Source organism: Temnothorax americanus, unplaced genomic scaffold (assembly GCF_048541705.1).
Source record: "Temnothorax americanus isolate GAGA-0224 unplaced genomic scaffold, ASM4854170v1 Scaffold1, whole genome shotgun sequence".
NCBI classification, from domain to species: domain Eukaryota; kingdom Metazoa; phylum Arthropoda; class Insecta; order Hymenoptera; family Formicidae; genus Temnothorax; species Temnothorax americanus.
This window is the reverse complement of record NW_027509230.1, coordinates 5,260,134-5,280,344: the sequence shown is the minus strand read 5'-3', so window position 1 is coordinate 5,280,344 and position 20,211 is coordinate 5,260,134. Positions and strand designations below refer to the sequence as shown.

Here is a 20,211-nt window from a genome sequence, read left to right as displayed (position 1 = left end):
CAGTGCAGCTCTCTTATGGAGACCGTGAGACTAGCCGAAGCCGAAGCCGAAATGTCACGATGGCCGGCCGTCGCGAAAGCGCGCGCGCGCGCGGGCGCGCGCCTGCCTGCCTGCCGCACGTGTTTCAAAGGATTTGAAAATGTCTGACGACTCCGCGGACTCCACCGTCGGCGATGTCGGCGACGACGAGGAGGAGGAGCAAGAGAACCGGAGGGCTCGCGGTGGCAGAACGAACGGAAGAGTGGCGAGGTTGAAGGCGCTGTTCTGCTGCCTCGGACGCGGTGGCGAACCACGCGCGGACGGGACTGTCGAGTACGATCCCGATGAATGCGACTATGTCGTCGAGAAGCTCGTCGTGAGACGCGTGCCGCTCGCCCTCTTCGCGATCCCGGCCGATCTCGCGGATAACGCTACGCGAGGAGCGTCGACGAGACTCGGGACGGACAGAAGATCGGCGACGAACGAGACCTTGCGCTTCGCGAACAAGAACAACAAGCGTCGAGACTCGATCGACAGAAGGCAAGTCCATCCGCGAGATAAGTTGATTTGTGTGATCCAATTTATTAAAATGAGATTGGAAATGGTTTGGATTATTAAATTATGCAAATGTGAGTCCTGATTAGATAGGTAGATATTTATTTTGTGTCTTTCGGCTTTAAAAGGGTTTAGAAACAGTACAAATAACATTATTTACCGATAACGTATACGATAAGAGTTTAACAAAAGAAAGAAAGAAAATATAAAAATATCTGTTTATATGAGTTCTAATTAACATTTAATTTTGACGCGATTGAAAATAAATATTAAATAATTGACTTATTTGAGTTTTAAAATTGTTTTTAGGCTGGATTGTCGAGCGAAGTCTTCAGGCTGGCGAGACGGGATTCCGAGTAAATTCAACGATCTGCGTCCAGACTTGAGGGAATCTGAACGTCCGCTCGAGGATCCTCCAAATTTTTCCCGAAATAGACGGTTGTTTGCGGAGGATATCTCTGAAGTGACGTCCAGTACAAAAACCGATGTTACCTCTTGGACAACATCCTCTGCAACTGTTCAGGACGATGTTCCAACTTGGGACGACTCTGCTCATCGTGGATCTTTTAATCCTCTCTTTGGAAGCGAAAGAGAGCCGCGCGCGGAAAGAGACGAGGCAGCGCGAGACGCGTCCTCCAGGAAAGAGCGAGATAAATTTGTCCCTGGACGAAACCGGAAGTACATAGTGTCGCCGTTTCGAGTACGAAGAGGTTCCCTCGATCTTGCGAAACCCGCGAAGGGTGTCGTCGGAGATCTCGGGGTGGATGGCAAATCGTTGTCGTACATTGAAGAATCTCTGGAGGATAAGTCTATAGAGCTAACGGGGGATGCGAAAGATCGCGATTTGGAATCGAATACAGCGGTCAGGTGGCGAATCACCGTCAGACGTCAGCGTGCAAACGCGACTCTCGAGCATGATGTTTCCAAGGTGCGACTCGAATTTTCAGAAACGATATACGACGAATACTTTTGCGCCGAAAATTATTGTATTAATTCATTTTCTTCTGAAGGAAAAATATTTATATATTAACTTGTTTATTATTTACTATAATTAATAAATTTATTTATTTATTATTTTATTTATTAAATTACTAATATTCATTAAGATTTATTTACTTATTACTGTCTTTCTTTTCTAATATCCAATATATAATCTCAAATACTTTCATAATTCCCTAACTTTGTAAATTTCGTAAATCGTCAGATCTGCATTTAAGATTCTAGTTTCATTACAAGAACGTAACTGGGTCATATCATTTTCAAAGTAACAACGATAAATACTTTAAAATGCAAACAATTAAAAAACAAAGAGATACTTTTACAACAAAATGCTTTTTTTCCCCCAAGCCGTATCCTTCTCTGGAAGGAAAAACACATGGATGAGAACGTATCCCCACGTACAACGACAGCTGCGTCCACCTGCGTCTATACGCTTTCGCACCTGTGGACGTTGCTGCGGCGACGAACGTGGCATCACAATGGCAGCGATCGAGATATTCTCAAATTCCGTCACTTACAAGTACAAAAGTAGAATACATTCTTGCGCCTCGATTGTTGTCTTTCTGTTCATCGTGTTATCCTTGATCACGCCGCTTTTTATAATTTACAATGCGGGAGGTAAGAATCGACTCGCCTTTCGTATCACGGACTTCAGATACGCGCAGTAATTTACGATAATTTATACTTAATATTTTAAATTTCAGGTATTTGGATAAAAAATCGAATGCACGCGGAAATGCCTGATGTGCATTTTATATACAAATACCTGTTACTCGCGGAAGTCGACTCTGTTAAGGAGCCCATTGTATGTTCCACTTTTAGGACGTACAAGGAAAACGATATCGAAGATCACTGCCCAATAATCAAGGTTGTTTATTAGAATAAAGGTTGTTTATTAACGGTGCTAAAAATATAGAAATTAACTTTTTGCGAACCATTTACGTCAACGTATTTTATTCGGCCTTTAGTTACGTCTCTTATATTTAATGCTAAATACAAGCCTTTGATTCCGACTTTCCTTCTGTTTCTAATGCAAGATTGTATGCAATATTATATAATTTTTACTTATTAAAGCACCATTGGTTACTTATATTATTTATTAATTATCAAATATTATTTTTTTAATTGTGTTATTTCTACACTTATACTTTTTTATTCAGGTACGGGAGACCGATTTAAACAAAGATGGGCAAAAGGATTCGCTAAGATTTGAAGCTCATTTTTATACGGATAAGCCAGTGAAATCTCTACGACTCTTGCTATTCTTCAATTTTCAATTAAAGGTACATTTGCGTCGTTCATACATAAGCTTGCTTCCTGTTTAACAGATTTTTTTTATAGCATCTCATCCAAGCGACGATAGAATCTATCGGCGTGTTTGATCGGATGTTAACCCAGGAGGCTCAAGAGATTCGATTTTTCGGGGATCTGGAGCTACGACAGAAGGGACTTTTGCGCAGCGAGGGCCTCTACGAAACGTACAACCACAGCATAGAGCTGGCTGATTATTCTCTACCCGAATTGCTGTTGCATAATTATAACCGGAAGTGTATGTGTACCCATATTTTTCGGCAAACGATTGTCATACGCGAAGGGATTATTGACGGCGTATTTTTTTCTTATAGTTTCTGCCAGAATCACGAACGAACGGGTAACGTGGAGAACCGGCTTCTCTAACGACGAAGCGGTGGTCGTCATTGGCGAGTTGTTCTACGCGGAGAATTTTATTTACTATCAGCCGAGCGTGTGGGAGGAATTGAAATGGGCGTGGATGCAATATCTGTCGTGTCTACTCGTGTTCGCATATGTGGCTAAGCATATTCTGGTGTTTCTATTCACCAATAGATACCTGAACACGTATATTGTAAGACCGTGGGCAAATACATAAAAATAAACGGAGAATAAATCTATATCCGGTAAATAAAACCTACATCTTGCGCGCTACAAACGATCATAGATTTCCTTTTTATTTTTCGCGCTACGCGTGGATTGTTCCGTTCCTATTATAGTCAATTGTAATAATATAATATTCTTCGACGCATTTGCAGATATTGTTTTGGTAAAAATTTGGAGTACAGTAATCCGTTTATTGAAAACAATTGGATGTCGAAGTTTTAACGTAAACGACCGTATTGTAAACAATCGGAAAATATTTATAAACATTCTTAACTTCTGATAAAATTTATCAGAGAAGTCGGCCTTTATCGGTGAACAAAAGCAGCGTTTGCCGGTTGCGCGCTATTGCAGCTATCAGGTACGCTATCGGTCATACAAATTGGATCGATAAAAGGGAGCCGACTATATGCCGTTCACGACGGTAGCGCCGGTATCGTCGTTGACGTCGGGGTCTATCCCTTCACTCGTTCTCGTGGCTGATGTCGATTGGTGGTTCGACGAGGGTGGAGACTGCGCCATGTTCGGCGTTCGCATCTTCACCGTTCTCGCATGTACCTACGTAAGTAGTACACAATAGCCGCACGCTGACAATCTGTCAGCCGTAAACACTGCAGGACCGATGATAGAATGGGTGAGTCAGATGTTAGATTACAAGTCAGTGAATCGGCAGTATTCGGCTCGTTCCGAGCAGCTAAACCGTTTCGTAAGAGAGGCTGCTTCGACACTCCACACCCTCGTGCGACTTTAAAACATTCTGACATCGTCGATGGATTTTCTTATGAAAATAAATAATTTGATAACTTAAGGGTGACTGACTGACAGGAGTTGACACGACGGATAAGAATTTCCCAATCAATTGCTGAGAGATCAGCTAGGACATTGTAAAGTTCTACGAAAAATCGAAGATATATTATAAATGTTTTCACAAAAATACTTCGAAAAATTAAAATCCAGTGGAATAAATTGTTATCGAAAGTTTGTAATGTATCTTTAAGATATAAGAAATTTAGACGAAAATATCACTTTCTGAAAATGTGTTGTTATGTATGATTTGATTGACGATGTTTACAGCAGTACGCATTTGATTTGACAGGAAAATTAATCGGAATAAGGCCTAGAGTTGATATAATTAATGAATTGAGGGAGTTACTTTATGATACGTATGATACAATACATTAATAAATTTTATTTTTTCCTATGAAAGTAAATATTTTTTTATTTACGTTGATTTCTCTCATTACAACCCAAATAATTCACACTTTATTAAAAATCTTTCCTACAAATGCGTTTTTCTTTCCTTTGCAATATTCATTTAATTCTTTTTCTTAGCCGAGAGTATTACTTGATAAATTAAACCACGGTCTTACGGTGTGTAAGACCGTGAATTAAACCATTATAATCTTATGCGTGATATAGTCTTGGAAGTGTCTCTCACAAATAAAAATGTGTTGAACGCAGAGTTGCGAGACCCAGTAAAGTAGCGACACGGTACTTTCACCATGTCCACGAAATCCAAGGAGAAAGTGGTGGCCGCCATCCGGAAGCTCTTCCGATCTTCCGATAAGATAGCCGAACCGGAGGTAGCCAGCAGCTCGACTAATTCGCCATCGAGGAGACTTCTAAATCGCCATCACCGTCCAGATGCCGTCATTCCAGTGGACGGACCGATACTGGAAAATCCGGATTCCACTCATGCCGATCGTAGTTGTTTCTTCAAGGCGAAGAAATCCGCAAAGGTGCATGGAGTTCTCAATTAGTTCAGTAAAAAAAAAAAAAAAAAAAAAAAATTACAAGATCTAATCATTGTTTTTCTTTAATGGACAAGCACGATAAAATAGCTTCTTTATCTATAGTTTTGTAGTTATACTTGGGATATCCTGAGAATTTTAAACCAGCTTTACTCGTGCAGGACAACAACGAGTGCAAAGCCGCCTGCGACAAGGACATCGGTTTACGTCGGCTAATGAAGGAGTTTAACAGGATCCAAAGAGCACAGCGTGGCGACTCTGCCTTCACCGTGGAACTCGTAAATGACAATGTTTTCGAGTGGTTTGTTCGATTGCACAAGATCGATCCGGACAGCAAGCTGGCGGCCGATATGCGCGAACTGAAGATACCTCACATATTGTTGCACGTGATTTTTCCAAAGGAGTTCCCGTTTGCGCCGCCCTTTATGAGAGTAATCTCGCCGAGGATCGATCAGGGCTTCGTGATGCATGGCGGTGCTATTTGCATGGAGCTTCTCACACCGAGAGGATGGTGCTGCGCGTATAGCGTCGAGTCGATGATTATGCAGTTTGCGGCCAGTGTTGTAAAGGGACAGGTAAGCATTGCGTGTTTTGATCTGCATCAAATAACTAATTCCTTCAATCGCACAATATTAGACACGGAGAATGTTAGTCCAATATAGAATAATCTTTCAATTAATTTAAAAAAAATCAGTTTTATCTTATTGTTTGTGATTAAAGAAAATAAAGATTAAATTAGGAAAAAATTAGTTACTAACCGTATTTATATTTACCAATTTCTCAGATTTATGTGAGTTTTGATTTTGGCAGGCACAAGTGGCGAGGGTACCAAAGCCGAACAAGGAATACAATCGGCAATTGGCCGAAGAGACATTCAAAAACCTGGTGAGGACACATGAAAAATACGGCTGGGTGACTCCGCCGCTTGCTGAAGGCTGACCGCAGAATATTTCATCGTAGAAAGCCGGAAGAGATTTACTTGACCTGCGTTAGGAAAACCAAAGTGTAATTTTGTTGCCCAATTGTCGCAAGAAGAATGCACAAGCAGATGTAGCCAAGAAGAGCACCGAGCTTATCAGGTAAATAAAAAGCGCGCGGGGAAGTTTTTTTTAGTCATTTTTTAATTTTTGTAATAAAAATGCGTAGGAATCTATAAAAAAGAGAATTTCAAGATCTTTATACAAACTTTCTATTTTTTATTTAATAACCTGTCCTCTTTGTGCAGTGCGAAGAGAAACGAGTACCGCGCGGAGATACAAAAGTATTAATTTTGATCATATTTATACCAAAGACGTTTTTAAAAACCTCCTGAACGTCAAAAGGACATTTCTTAAAGATCTCGAAGTTTTCTTATAAGTTCTTACACAAGTTCTATATAATTATGCCAAATTAGTTATTAAGATAAATATGGAATCGTTGCAATGTTATCCTTATTCGCGTTAAATTTCGGTAAAAGTTTGCATAAGATTTACCCGTTGAATATCGGAAGCTCATAACAAAGTAATCTATTTCATTAACTTCACTAAATGAATGAAGATAACAAATTGCTCAATAATGTGTACTGAACTGTTGCTGTTAAATAATTTAAGAACTGATGGCATATGTAAATACGAACAACGAAAATATGACTAAATAGTATGGCTTGTTTTTTCGCTTTGTAAAGTTTTAGTTTATATCAATATCTTTAAAGAAAAGATATTTGTGTCCAAATTCTTCCGCCGAAACTGAAGTCATGATTATATGAGCTTCTACGATAGCTTATTTTTTTCAAGACTCAAAAATCTACTATCATGTATAAACGATTTTCTATATGTTTCTCAACCAATTATTCGTAGAAGTGTTTGTACAGTCGTTATATTGGACATATACTTGTATGTGCCAAATAAATACAAGTTCGAAATATTAACGTCTATTTGCAAAACTTTGCAAAACTTCAGATTAACATTTTATCGCGAAGGTTCGCGCGACTGTAGACTCTACAGCTCATCATGAATGAAACGTATCACGAAGCGTATCTAGATTAATAAAAGACCCAAATAATTATTCAAATGGTTGACTTTAATATGGCGCCGAGAAGTAATATCTGTACAAGATTTTCCAAAATAAAGATGAGAGATAAAGATTACATATAAATAAAATATTTACAAATACGTGAGAAACCGTTATTAGTCTTATTTCGGCGCATATTAACAGTACTTTTGGCCTATTTGCCATAGTAAAGTTAGTTTAATTTTTTCCACCACACATCACATTCTACGTTTAGGTATTTAGGAATGAAAATGTACTGCACGAAAGAGTGCTCTTTCCTATCTCCGTTAACAGCTTATAAACTAATTGCAAGTTATACTTAAAAAAGCGATTTACAATGCTGTTTTATCAAATCTGTTGGAATAAAGTTGCTATTCAAAGATTGTTATTTGTCTCTATAAGTTCCTTTAAGGTGTACATACGTATCTGTTCTTATTCACAATTTGCCATTAGTACAACTTAGTTATTGTGCGTTTTGTACAAAATACCCTATTCTGTTTCACAAAATATGTAAATCTGCTTGCTCGTGTGTAAGGCACATGATCAATCATTCTCGAATGCAATTCTACAATGACCCCCTACTTGTGCAGTTATCTGATTAGAATACAAATATCATTTAATGATATTTGACGCATTCACAGTCCATACTTGAAAGCGTGAATGTCATTCGCACATTTCGAGAGATAATAAGGTTCTCCATACAGTTATATAAACATTCCGTTCTTTTTTCAAACGCTTTATAAACGCTTTTTAAATGCTTTTTCATTCATGATATTTAATTTTCGGGATCAATGAACTGTAAACGTGTGAATGATTAATCAATATCGTACAAATGATTAATTCATTTAAAATAGAAGATCTACATACATTCCTTAGGTAATTGAAAGTAAGAAAAGATCCACTTCCTTAGGATCTCTTTTTTTTCGTTGGGAAAGGAAATTTTTAAACTAACTAATTCATCAATGATTATCAAAATCACATAACGTTGTACGTACAATTAATAATCAAAGCAGAGTTCTTTATGTATCCCTTGTAAACTTTTAATCGGGACTATATTTACGTGCAATGTATACAAACTCTCTCTTTACATTATTCCATTATATATACAATTCGGGAATCGAAATCAGTATAGTCACTGAATTCAGATTTAAATGATTAGATAACAGTCCCCATAAATGCGAATAAATAAAACGCTATAATTGACATAAAAGTCTTAAAAAATTGGTCTCGAAATTATATCGATTCGTTATTTAACAATATCGTTATTTAATTGCTAGATTATGCCTTCATAAATATTGCTCTATTATTTTATATTATGCCTGTGTAATCCAACATGAAAATGTGGCATATATGTGTGTATACGGATTACGTAATTAAAAAATATTTATCCTAAATGTATCTTTGAAACATACATTTCGAATACGCCGGGCAGTGTCAAAAATTGGCACTTGAATATAATTTACACGCTAATAAACCATAGCAATGGCGCGTACAGGCACTTGTTAAACAATAAATAATCATGAATATATATGTATAAAAATTATTTCCGCAAATATATATATATATATATATATATATATATATATATATCATATATATAGAATAGAATATAAAAATTACGAACGACGATAGTACTCGCTGTATCGCTCGCTCACGCATTATCATTATAATACTTGTGCAATCATGCGGCCGTCCAATAGATGATAATGGTCGGCGTTTTATCTATTCACAACTTTCCACCTACCTAAGAAAAAGTACGATGCGTGCGAAATGCACTCTTAAATTCGGGTGTCACATTATGGATTTTTTCGTAATAATTACCGCGAGTTTCGCGCACTCACTCCGTCTTGTCTTCTTGCACGCACATGAATAGTTTCGCACACGCCATATTCAAATTATCTGCACAAAAAATGTAATGACATATAAATGTAATGACATATAGTATATATAAATAGTACATAATATATATAATAACAGTACGTTTCATAAACGCGAATGACTATGTGCAGCAGGTTTTAAGAAGCTTCCAAAGCTCGCGTATAACTTACGGGATCCATTGATGAGCCAGGCGGGTTTCGATTTCCAATCGATGAAGATACAGTACACGGGAATGCCAGACAGGATTATGATTATGCCTACGCCTACTTCCCACGGCGAGACGTAGCACGGGAGGGTGACCAAGAATGCGCAGATTATGAAGAAGATGATTGGCAAAATTATAGAAACCTGAAGGATAAAATATGCCAAAAATATGAGACTTCACTTGCAATCAAATAAAAAGGTAGAAGACGCTTAGATAATTTCAAAAAATTAAATGGCAAAATCGCGCATACCTTTATCGGACGGTGGAGATCGGGCTTTTTGTAGCGTAACCACAACAGACCAGACACGGAGAGTGTGGTAAATAGAGCCTCAACGAAGCTGACATAATTTATTAGTACGTAGACATCCTCTATGATGAGGAGTACCAGGGTGATAATGCACTAGAAACGGAAATTATAGTTTAACGCTCGGAATTGGAGTCCGACTACAAGAATAGAAAAATTGCTCCGCGTGCGTATATCGGCGCTTTTAGAACTCATCGCGAATCGCGACAATTAAAACGCTTTAACACGTGATTCTAAATAATTTTGCGACAAAATCTAAAATTAATATTTCATTTAAAAGAAAAAAGAAAATCGAATCTTTTTTTTAATTAAGTAAAGTAGATTTTGAAAAATGGAATCTACGTGGAGATCTTATAGATTATCTGAATCTCTTGTATCTCAAAAGCTGTTGCTAAAATATTAAAAAGATGAGCAACATCTCAGAATTAATTATAATCTCTTAATTAATTAAATTTCATATAATATATTTTTACTAGAAATCGAATAGTTTGCATAACTCGTGACGGCGTGACATGACTTTGAACAGAGTTAACGCGGTCGATCCTTTTGATTCGTTCACAGAAACGAATGGAGATCGCGAGCAGACTTCCGCTACCGATCGTCAAAGAGACACGGGGCCAGAGAGCGACGTGAAAGGATCAATTTACCGCGTTTAATTAACGAACCGCAAATCCAGATGTCAAGCTGCATAGTAGCATGCCGCTCTGCGTGTGTCGCTCTGATCCGGCTGGATTCGTTTATTTCATTAAGACACCAGCTTTAATGTAATTTCCCGGGGCCCAATTTATATACGTCAATTAATTCTATTCCCGACAATTGGATGGGCCGAATTATCGCACGCGAAGCGCAGATTACTTTGACGTCGAGTTTAGTAAGGCGCGCAAAATGCACCGATCGCCTTCTTTGAATATTTGCTTTAGAGGAATTTTCTTTGAGGCAACATGTCTAAGTTAGCTGCAAAACGTATGATCTTTTCTTTTAATATTCTTATTAAAGAGTCCTAAAAACTTTCGAAGAGATGGATAATTGCAGCCGAAAATTGTATAAGCATAATTTTTTTGTAATATAGTTGAAATATTCGGATTTGATATCATTGCATAAATGTACAAATGTATCAATTCGAACTCGGACAAACAAATCTCACGATAAATCTAATAACGTTGCAACTCAATCTTGCCAATTAATGAAGTGTCTATCATTTATCTACGTGAATCATTGTCACATCCCATTTCCGTTATCGCCAGACGAATGTATACAGTACAAACATACAGTACAAACATACACGATCTTCTACACACTTGATGATAACATACTAAAGAAATAATTTATAAGAAATTATCAGTGATGATCAGAATGATATGCAAAACAAATACGTTCATTATTGAAATGTCATGACCTAATCTATAGAATTAATTCTATAAAATAAATTCTATAAAGTAAATTCCTTTTTATTAACCTTTTTCTTTTTGCAATTTCACGAAAATGTGATACTTACGAGGAAAATGAGGGATGGCATCGGCGTCAAGTTGCGGACATTAATGAGGGCAATGGCAGTAGGGAGGTGTCCGTTTCGGGCGCCGACGAAGAACAACCTGGCCGATGCGAAGATCGCGCCGTTCAATGCTCCGAAAGTCGAGCATGCCACGAAGAACGGCATGATCCACGACATAACGCCCAACAGCTTGTCGCCAAAGGTCTAGAAAGGAAATTCCGATTAATACTAGGCTATCGAAAGTGGGACAGCATCTTGATCATAGCGGACTACAAGACTGCATCATTTTTTTCTGTATCAGATAGAGTGTATCGGATCGACTTCACTTCTCGCGATACCGTATAATTTATTGATTTTTACCGCATTTCTTGCTTCGATGAAAACCAGTAACGCACGTGCAAGAAACCATGCTCGGCGCACTCGCCTCTATTTATTGCTCAATATATAATGTTCCTATGATCAACTTAACACGAGGAAATTGCGTGAACTGAAGTTGTTATAATTTTTTTTTCTTTTCTAAAGTTTCTAAAATTTACTTTTCAAGATTTGTGTTATCTTTATACATTAGAATCTGTATTACTCTCTTTTGACGATAAAATATTCTGCGAGTGCGAGCGCAATCACTTGGCAACGAATCAATCGTGGATCGATACCTCACGTGTCTACAATCGTTATTAACAACGTAGAAAAGCGTATACTTACAACAGCGACGGCATTCGACGCGAGTATTTCATCCTGCGTGAGTACGACGAAGTAGGCGACGTTCGCGAAAACATAAATCACTGTCACAAGCGGCAATGATATACAAATCGCCCTTGGAAGATTCCTGCGAAAGTGATTAAAAACAACGATCATTATGAAAGTTTCCACAAGTCTCTGTTAACAATTTTACGTTATCGTCTTCGTAGATATCAAGACGCTTCGATAAAATAAAAACATTTATTTCTAATAAAATATAAGACAAAGTTCTACAAATAAATAATAAATAAATTTTAATTATATTAAAATGTTATTAAAATATCATTAATTTTATATAAATTAATAATAACGCAACGTATTATTTTCCGCCGAAAATAAGAAAATGCTCGATATGATCTGACCGGTATTACCCTGTTCTCTTGCTGCAAAATTAAAAGAATCGCGATAGAGACGCGGCAAAGTGGTCAGGGAGAGATTAATTCCAACACATTCACGAAAATTACTTGTAGGGTTCTTGGAGTTCCTCCGTTACAAAGTTGAGGTAATTCCACCCCGAGTAGGAGAACAGTCCGGAATAAACTGCCAAAGCAATGTAACCGGGTTGGGTGTTGGTGCCAGCCATCGGATATTGAAAGTTCTCCGTATGGCCCATGCAGAGCCACCAGAAACCGGCGACCATGATAATTATCAGAGCAAAGATCTTGGTGCCGGTGAAGATGTCCTGCACTCTGGTTGCCCATTTGACATTGTAGCAGTTGATGGCGGTCAACAGACCTGCGAACGCGAACAACGGTGAAATTGCCATACATATGCTGTTATTCGCTGCGCATTCGCACACGTCGCAACCGCGTGTGTGAAAACAATCTGATGAGAGTATATGAATAACGTTTGTCCGGGCTATATTTAAAAGTCGCATACATTTGCATCGTGTTTTCGCGCGAATCTTTCTTGCGATCGTAAAATTTCATTGCATACGTGCGTCACGATACTTTTAGCCAGTTCAACAAACATTTACACAGGTATCGCGCAATTGTTTACAGCCATTGATGCGAAATCGTCTGCACTTTCTGAGAGAGAGATATCAATTAGTTGAATAGAAAGAAAAGCTGACAGAAATTTAATGCAATCAATATTATATTAAAAGACATAATTATAACTGAAAGCTTTTTATAAAAGTTATCCGAAGGCTACTTTATTAGATCACATCATGTATTTCTATATATTTTACTATAGACTATATAAATAAAATGAAAAACATGTATTCATCTTACATGTAATCACGGCAGCAAGTAGTCGCACCGCTGCATATGGCGGCTCGCATCCGGGCCATACGGGCTGCAATATGTATTGTGCGAACGTGAGTGCCGTGATCGCGTTCCCCGTTGGTACCAGGATGAACAACGCCACCCAGAGGTAAAGGAATGCTGGCAAAGGTCCGAAGGCGTCGCTGATGTACGCGTAATCGCCACCGGATTTGGGGATCATCGTACCTGCATGGATGCAAAAAGATGGATCTCATCTTATCTTTTTATTAATTTAGCCGACTTATTCCTATTAGAAATAAAAGAAAATAATAGAAAATTTGATAAAATCTGATAGAAATTATTTCAGTTGACAAATTATATCTCGCTTAAAGAGTAATCCAGATTGAAAAGTGATTAAAACTGAGTGGGATTAAGGCAGATAATTAAGATGTGCATGAAAGAAAGATATAGGAAAAAATGAAAAATAAAAAATAAAATAAAAATAAATTGACAAAGAAATAAGTTGCTAAAAATAAACTGATAAAATAAATTAACATAAAAATAAATTTAACAAAATAAATTAACATAAAAAAAGGCTAAAACCTAAGGAAAAAGATAATGCAATCATATGCTTTACGTTATTATGTCTTGTATGATTATCCATACATTACGTGTGTACTAGAGCTTATATAAAATTTCATTAATCAACTCGAATGAGCGGAGAGATGTCCAATTCAATTGATTTTTATTTTTAAAGCCGCGGAAAAATCTCGACGTGTCAGAGATCACTCGGACAGAAAATATTACCGCTATTATCCGTCATCGATAGTCGATCATGCAATAACGCGCGTAACATTGTTTAATTATCATCAGGTCAGGGATCAAGTCGGGTATAACGTGTGCCCAGCTGCGTTATTGTATTCGTCGATTTCCAACACGTAATCTGCATCACGCGCGCGAATCGACTTTGTTCCCTCACAAATCATCCCTGCAATGATATACAATGCGCTTTATCGTATGCCCGTTCCATTCCGCAGTTTTGCGATATCTAAGGCTCTCTCGCTTATCATCGGATCCGCCCAAATTTTGCGGTCCATCTGGTTTTTTCATTTTTTCATATATTTTTTACACTTTTCTCTTTTTTTTCTGTTCTCTCCCAAGTTCTCTCTTAACTTGTACGTTGCTTGATCAAGAATCGATTTAGTCTTGACTTTTATGGAATTTATTCAATTTATTATATAGTTGCGAATGTTCTGGCTAATGCACTATGTCAGCTTCAATATTCTTTTTTTAATTTTGAGAGCACCGTGAGAACGTCTGCAATTGCACAAACATGCAGTGAGCGATATCTAGCTCTGATATCGGAGATAAAATATCAGCACTAAAAATAGGCTGTGTCGAAAACAGAGTATCAATAGTGCAAAGTAAGCATTTTTCTTATAGACATTCGTTATGTTGTCGATGATTAAAGTACGTCGTTATTTGATCAATTTGTCTTTTGCAACGCGACAGTTCGCTCTTATAACCGATATCAGGACTATTGTTACGCATCATTGTGTCGCTCTTAACGTAAGATCGCGGATTTAAGTTCAGGCGCGAAAAACAGTAATACGTGGATGTTTCGCGGGTCGAGAGCTATGAATTAATACTTATATTATTAAGAATATAACAGTAAATATAACATGTATCATTACAGGAAACAAAGCGGTGAATGCGTCACAATATATGACCAAACTCTCTCTCTCTCTCTCTCTCTCTCTCTCTCTCTCTCTCTCTCTCTCTCTCTCTCTCTCTCTCTCTCTCAATAACTATTTTTAAACTTACAATTAGTATATAAGAAATGTACGATATTCTTTATCAGTAGATAAAAACAAGATAACGAAAAATTGCAAAATTTGCGGCAAACTTACTCGTTACAAAATTAAACGTCGATCTTGATAAATTTTATCTTCCTTTAGTTTAGATAGAACAGGAATCAAACTTTTTGCGCTGGACGGTACGGATTTAGATTAAGAATTATCGATAAAATAATTTAACAAAATATATGTCATGTTTTTCATGTTAATTTTCATTTAGAGGTTCTTCATTGTCGCGAGAATATTTCGGCAAAGTACAAAAATTATTAATTTATATTCAGTTTTTAATATGATTTATATAATTATCAGGTAAATATATCTCGTCATTTGAAAACAATTAAAACTTTTTCTCTCTTCTTATATTTATTGTAAAATTTCAGGCTATTATGACTTCGCAAAACGAAATGTTTGTAGTTAAAAAATGTTCAGTTATATCTTATCAAAGACCATTATCTACTCAATTTTTTCGTCTCTTATTCGAAAACAGGTCGCGTGAAATTTTTATTTAGAAATTTATTGTCGCAAGAATATTTCGACAAAGTACAAAAAAATTATTAATTATATCGATAAATTATATTATATTCTGAATAAAATTTATAATTATTGAGTAAATATATCTCGCTATTTGAAAATAATTAGAACTTTTTCTCACTTTTTATATTTATCGTAAAATTTCAGGTCATAATTTCGCAAAACTAAATTTTTGTGGTTCAAGAATGATATTAGTTATGTCTTACCAAAGACGATTATTTACTCCATTTTTCCTCTCTTATTAAAAAACAGCTCATGTGAAATACGTATTCGCATTCGCGGACTTTTCTTAAGTCATATTGTCGGCGAAATTTTAGTCACAGAGATGTCGCACGAGAATGTAAATATCAACATACACAGTTATACATAGCAATATATATCACGTGCGCATACAAAACAGTATCGCTGTCGTATATCTTATAATCGAAATAGTATCGTTGACTAGTACTACGTTTACGCGAGCGTTACTTCTGTAGTAATTTACGATAATTCACTCGTTTAAACCGCGGAGTAAATTATCGTAAGTTACTACAGAAGTAACGCTCGCATAAACGTTAGTATAGGAACGATAAAATCATGTATCAAACAAATAGAATATAAGGTAAATAAAAGAGTATATACGTATTTGCCTCTTGAGAACAAGTACAACTATCTCGAATCTTAAACATGGATCGAGTTTGGAAAAATATTCCAATTTATAAATATTATATTTATATATAAAAGTAAAGAATTTTTTAATATATTGATTTTTTAAGCAATTTTAGACAATTTTTTATGTGAAAAATTGTCGTTATTTATTCACATTACATACTGTACTTTTCATGTAAAACTGATTTGAGAGAAAATTGTGTTACTCTACCTCGTACTTATTTAAATGCACTTTATTTTTTCCCATATACATGAAAAAGATACATGTATATATCGAAAGATATACGTAAAACGACATACGTATATGTTAATACATAAATTTACGATGTATAGCGGAGCGGTATATTATATTTCTAAAAAAGCCATCAAATTTTTATAATTACTATTTTTCAAATTTACATTCTACAGCATTAATGACATATTAACGACATAATTATTTTTAAAAACGTTCACAGTTCTTTTTTGTTGTAACAGCAAAACATGTGTGTATATGTTGTAAATTGCTATATCACATATATTTTTTTTTCTTTGCAATAGTGTGAAATGTTAAAGGTATAATATATTTTTCTTTCTTGGGGTATATAGGGTATTGATTATACTCTACACATTTATTTTCGCGGGATACAATCTTACGTCGGACAATGGGAGCATCGAACCGGTTCTTTTCCCCCTTTTGCCGAGCGCGTCGATTTGAATGAATGAGGAGCTCGCGAAGAAAAGCAACCGTCCCAAAAAGTTTCATCATTTCGAAATTCCGCTTACCCAGCTCGGCGTAACATAGAGCCCCGATGAGGGACAGGATCCCGGAGAAGATCCAAACGATGAGCGCCTGGCCGACGCTGCCGCTGTTCCTGAGCACGCCTTTGGGCGACACGAAGATACCGGCGCCGACGATGATGCCGACGATGATCGCGACGCCGTTCCACAGACCCAGCTCCTTCTTTAGCTTGACGCCCTCGCCGTCGCTCTTGGTTTTCGCGGCGTCGTCCGGCCGCAGGACCGGCTTCTCCGCCGGCGCTACCTTGTCCGGCATCTTTATAGAGCCCTTTTTGAAAATACGAAACAGGCGCGCGCGCGCGCGCGCGAGCGCGCGTACTCGAACGTCACGCACGTTTCCACGCGACGACTCGGTGTACTCTGGCGACGGCGGCGGCGGCGTGCCGCGTGGGCATTACCGCGAATGCGTGGCGACGCGACGCGGTGACGACGCACGTGGGCAAGGCGGATAAAAAGCGGAAATTGAGGGAGATAAGTGGAAGATAAGAGGGCGGAAGAAAAACGGAGAACAGGGGAAAGAGCGAGAGAAAGAAAGATAAAAAACGCGCGCGCGCCCTCACGCCGCGTATCAACCACGTGGCAAGGAGCGTCTCGCGCGACGGATGTGCGCGACTTGCGTGCCGGGCCGCGATTGCCGAACTGCCGCTCGCCTCGCGATTTCGCTTCGCGGCTTCGGGCTTCGCGCTCGCCACGGCTACGCTCACCACCGTCGTCGTCTCCTACCCTTCGACAACGACGTGATTCGCCGATCGAACTGACGCGACCGGCGACGCTAGCGGCGCCCGGCCGCCCGCGCGCGAACACGCGCGCCCATTGGCGCGGACACGCGCGCTCCGAAAATTTTCGTCGGAGCGCGACCGCGACCGCCGCGGCATACGCGGGCCTCCGAAATTCGAGGGGCACCGGCCTTCCTTCTCTCCCCTCGCGTTCCCCTGAAAGTATACGATGAAAAATCAAGACCGCGCGCGCGACGGAAATAAATAAAGATCCACCGGCGAATTTTTTTGCTACGTCGACATTCCACGGTCTTCTTCCGCCTTTCGCTAAAAGAACGATGAACAATCTCGAAGTAACGTCGAAAAACTGATGATCGCACTGAAATTCGACGTTTCCTGACGCGAACGTGGTTTCTCGTCGTATTCACACACCATGCACGGTTTTGTGCCGTCGCTTTAAGAAATGTATATACGTTCAGCGTATATAATGTTCACTTAGGTAAAAACGGCACGAACCACGTACAAGCGCTGTTCCGCAGTTTCTCCATAATAAAACTTCGACATTCCAAGATACGCTATGTACAACGCAAGCAACTTTTTTCTTCCAATTTCATGAGCGAGTGCCCACCGTTTCTGCGCCACTGCCCCCTCACCTCAGGTTCTATGTGTCTTACGGGTGTCTCGATCCGTGTTGCATCATGAACCGCCAAACGGGACTCGCACACCTGATGTGAAAAAGATAATGTATCTTTCCGATGTGTATTTACGATGTGAAAGAAAGGCGACATTTATCATTTCACATAAAACAGGTGATATAATTTACATTTTACACAAGAGGGGCGATAATTAATATCTCACATAAAACAGGCAATATTTCATATTTTAAAAACAGGTGATAAGGGAGCGATGAAAATTTTGACATAAAGAGAGGATGTCGCATCAGCCGGCAGCCCCTCAGGCTCGACGATGACATATATATCGATAAAATGCATTAGTACAATGGGTATATAATGTTTGCTCTTCGTAACTAAACGTTTTCCACTTTTCATCCTCCCTCTTTCCCTCTCCAACGTTTAATTACATCCCATGTGCAAAAAGATTGACATAGTGCAGCTATAAACGTAAACAACAGACCTATCGATGACTGCGTTCGTGTCACTCGCGGCAATTCTGTCACGCGAGACTGCTCGTCGAGTCAAGAGCCCATCCAGAAAAGTCGACGATTTCATAATGTTAATCGATAGACTTATTATCATATATGAACATAATAAGATAATATATAAGTCCATTATACATTAGGCTTATTAACAAGTCTAATGTACATTTATTAATCATTAAGATCTCTATAAAGATCACAAAGATCATTACAAGAGGTCTCAAAGATGTTTTTAATACGTTTTGTAGACATATACGTGCTATCTGGGAATTAGACTTATTATCTTTGCGAAAATGTTTATCGTTCGCGAAAATGTTACATACGCGATAGAAATTTGAAAAAAATTCGAGCTGCGAGACTACGAAAAATTTGGCTCGATTTCGTTCCTCGAATCGATAGAAAAGTGTCCAAGTGCCGATTAAAAATTTAACAATAACAACGCGGTCTTGGCGTTTTTTTTTCTTTTTCGATGAATAAGTATTTTATATCGTACATACATTTTTCCAATTAATTTCTCCACAAATCGAGAATCCTGCAGTTTACAGACCCCGAAATGACCGGTATTGCATTACTGCAGAGTCTGCAGAGTACCTACGGGGTGGATTCGCGCGGCGGTCAAATTTCCGTCACGTTTCATCTTTCAATCTATTGTATTTTGCAAAATTAGGCTGATACTTCGACTTCGTGGGTCGTACGGCAAATTTTTTAAGCATGTTAATTAGAGAAGTTCTCGAGTTTCTAAGAAATCCTCTATATCTTTACAGCCAATTAGTACGCCTGGCGAAGCTTAATTGTCGTATACGACACATGAAATATCGGCCCTTACGCACTGGCAAATAGCGCAACGCTGTACTTTTTCGTCGTGAACGTTCACCCACGAGAATTCTCTGCCGCCCTTGCAACCCCGCGCAACAATGATCGAATCGCGTTTCGATCGGTGTGCCGATCGCGCGGCGATCCCGCGGGCGCGAGTCACGTGAGGACCGGGGCGTCTCGGCGCGCAGCGTCTCGCGGCAATCTTCACGCCGCGTTCGCGAGTCGTCGCGACACGTGCCGCCGCGAACGAAGGATCATTTTGTTTCCCCGTGAGAAAGCGGGATCGGGGTGATGTGCGCGCGCGCGCGCGCACGCGAGATACCGGGAGGCTGGCGGTGTACTAAAGTACACGCGTCTCCCGTCTCCCGTGCGTCCGAGCGAGCCCTCTCGCTCGCCGGGAGCGCGCATCACCCCCTCGGCATTGGCGCGATTCGATACGAAACGCCGTGAACGTCGCCGCAAGCACCACGCGGGAGATCCTGCGTGCAAATAAGCGGGTTTCGTTTTCCTCGAGAAAGCTTCCAATGCAAATTAACTCGAATCTCGATTTGGCTGACTATTTACCTTTCTATATTTATTTCTAAGAATTAAAGAAAGATAAAAAGATGAACTGAGATTAAAATTAATCTACATTGATAGAAATGGATACAAAGAGACGCGAATAAAAAAGAAAGAAAACGGAAA

The 20,211-nt window shown here is 38.7% G+C and overlaps 4 protein-coding genes and 1 long non-coding RNA gene across 6 annotated transcripts; 3 read left to right on the top strand and 2 right to left on the bottom strand.

Moving 5' to 3' along the window:
- Positions 1-3: 3 nt before the first annotated feature.
- LOC143897284 (uncharacterized) lies at positions 4-2,017 on the top strand. Its single transcript, XM_077405818.1, has 3 exons — positions 4-519; positions 844-1,462; positions 1,882-2,017. Exons 1-3 carry the CDS (start codon positions 140-142, stop codon positions 1,915-1,917), a joined length of 1,035 nt encoding a protein of 344 aa, XP_077261944.1. The 5' UTR covers positions 4-139; the 3' UTR covers positions 1,918-2,017.
- LOC143897300 (transmembrane protein 231-like) lies at positions 2,013-3,443 on the top strand. The gene is made up of 5 exons (XM_077405860.1): positions 2,013-2,151; positions 2,238-2,401; positions 2,694-2,816; positions 2,875-3,082; positions 3,159-3,443. The coding sequence occupies exons 1-5, from the start codon at positions 2,013-2,015 to the stop codon at positions 3,419-3,421; spliced, it is 897 nt and encodes a 298-aa protein (XP_077261986.1). The 3' UTR covers positions 3,422-3,443.
- A 136-nt stretch (positions 3,444-3,579) lies between these two features.
- On the top strand, positions 3,580-7,587 carry LOC143897318 (ubiquitin-conjugating enzyme E2Q-like protein 1). Of its 2 annotated transcripts, none has more exons than XM_077405907.1 (4): positions 3,580-4,060; positions 4,888-5,165; positions 5,339-5,752; positions 5,988-7,587. In XM_077405907.1, exons 2-4 carry the CDS (start codon positions 4,929-4,931, stop codon positions 6,114-6,116), a joined length of 780 nt encoding a protein of 259 aa, XP_077262033.1. In that variant the 5' UTR covers positions 3,580-4,060; positions 4,888-4,928; the 3' UTR covers positions 6,117-7,587. The 2 variants fall into 2 exon arrangements, with proteins under 2 accessions (XP_077262033.1, XP_077262040.1); XM_077405914.1 differs by having other exon boundaries at positions 3,580-3,988; positions 5,988-6,163.
- Positions 5,582-6,073, bottom strand: LOC143897367 (uncharacterized). Its single transcript, XR_013256905.1, has 2 exons — positions 5,936-6,073; positions 5,582-5,773 (listed from the first exon to the last, which is right to left on the bottom strand). It is a non-coding gene; the product is annotated as an uncharacterized LOC143897367 (long non-coding RNA).
- Positions 6,956-19,861, bottom strand: Mnd (L-type amino acid transporter minidiscs). Its single transcript, XM_077405740.1, has 9 exons — positions 19,209-19,861; positions 16,825-18,280; positions 13,055-13,273; positions 12,287-12,557; positions 11,787-11,910; positions 11,088-11,288; positions 9,539-9,688; positions 9,254-9,431; positions 6,956-9,104 (listed from the first exon to the last, which is right to left on the bottom strand). The coding sequence occupies exons 2-9, from the start codon at positions 17,093-17,095 to the stop codon at positions 9,043-9,045; spliced, it is 1,476 nt and encodes a 491-aa protein (XP_077261866.1). The 5' UTR covers positions 17,096-18,280; positions 19,209-19,861; the 3' UTR covers positions 6,956-9,042.
- Positions 19,862-20,211: the final 350 nt, after the last annotated feature.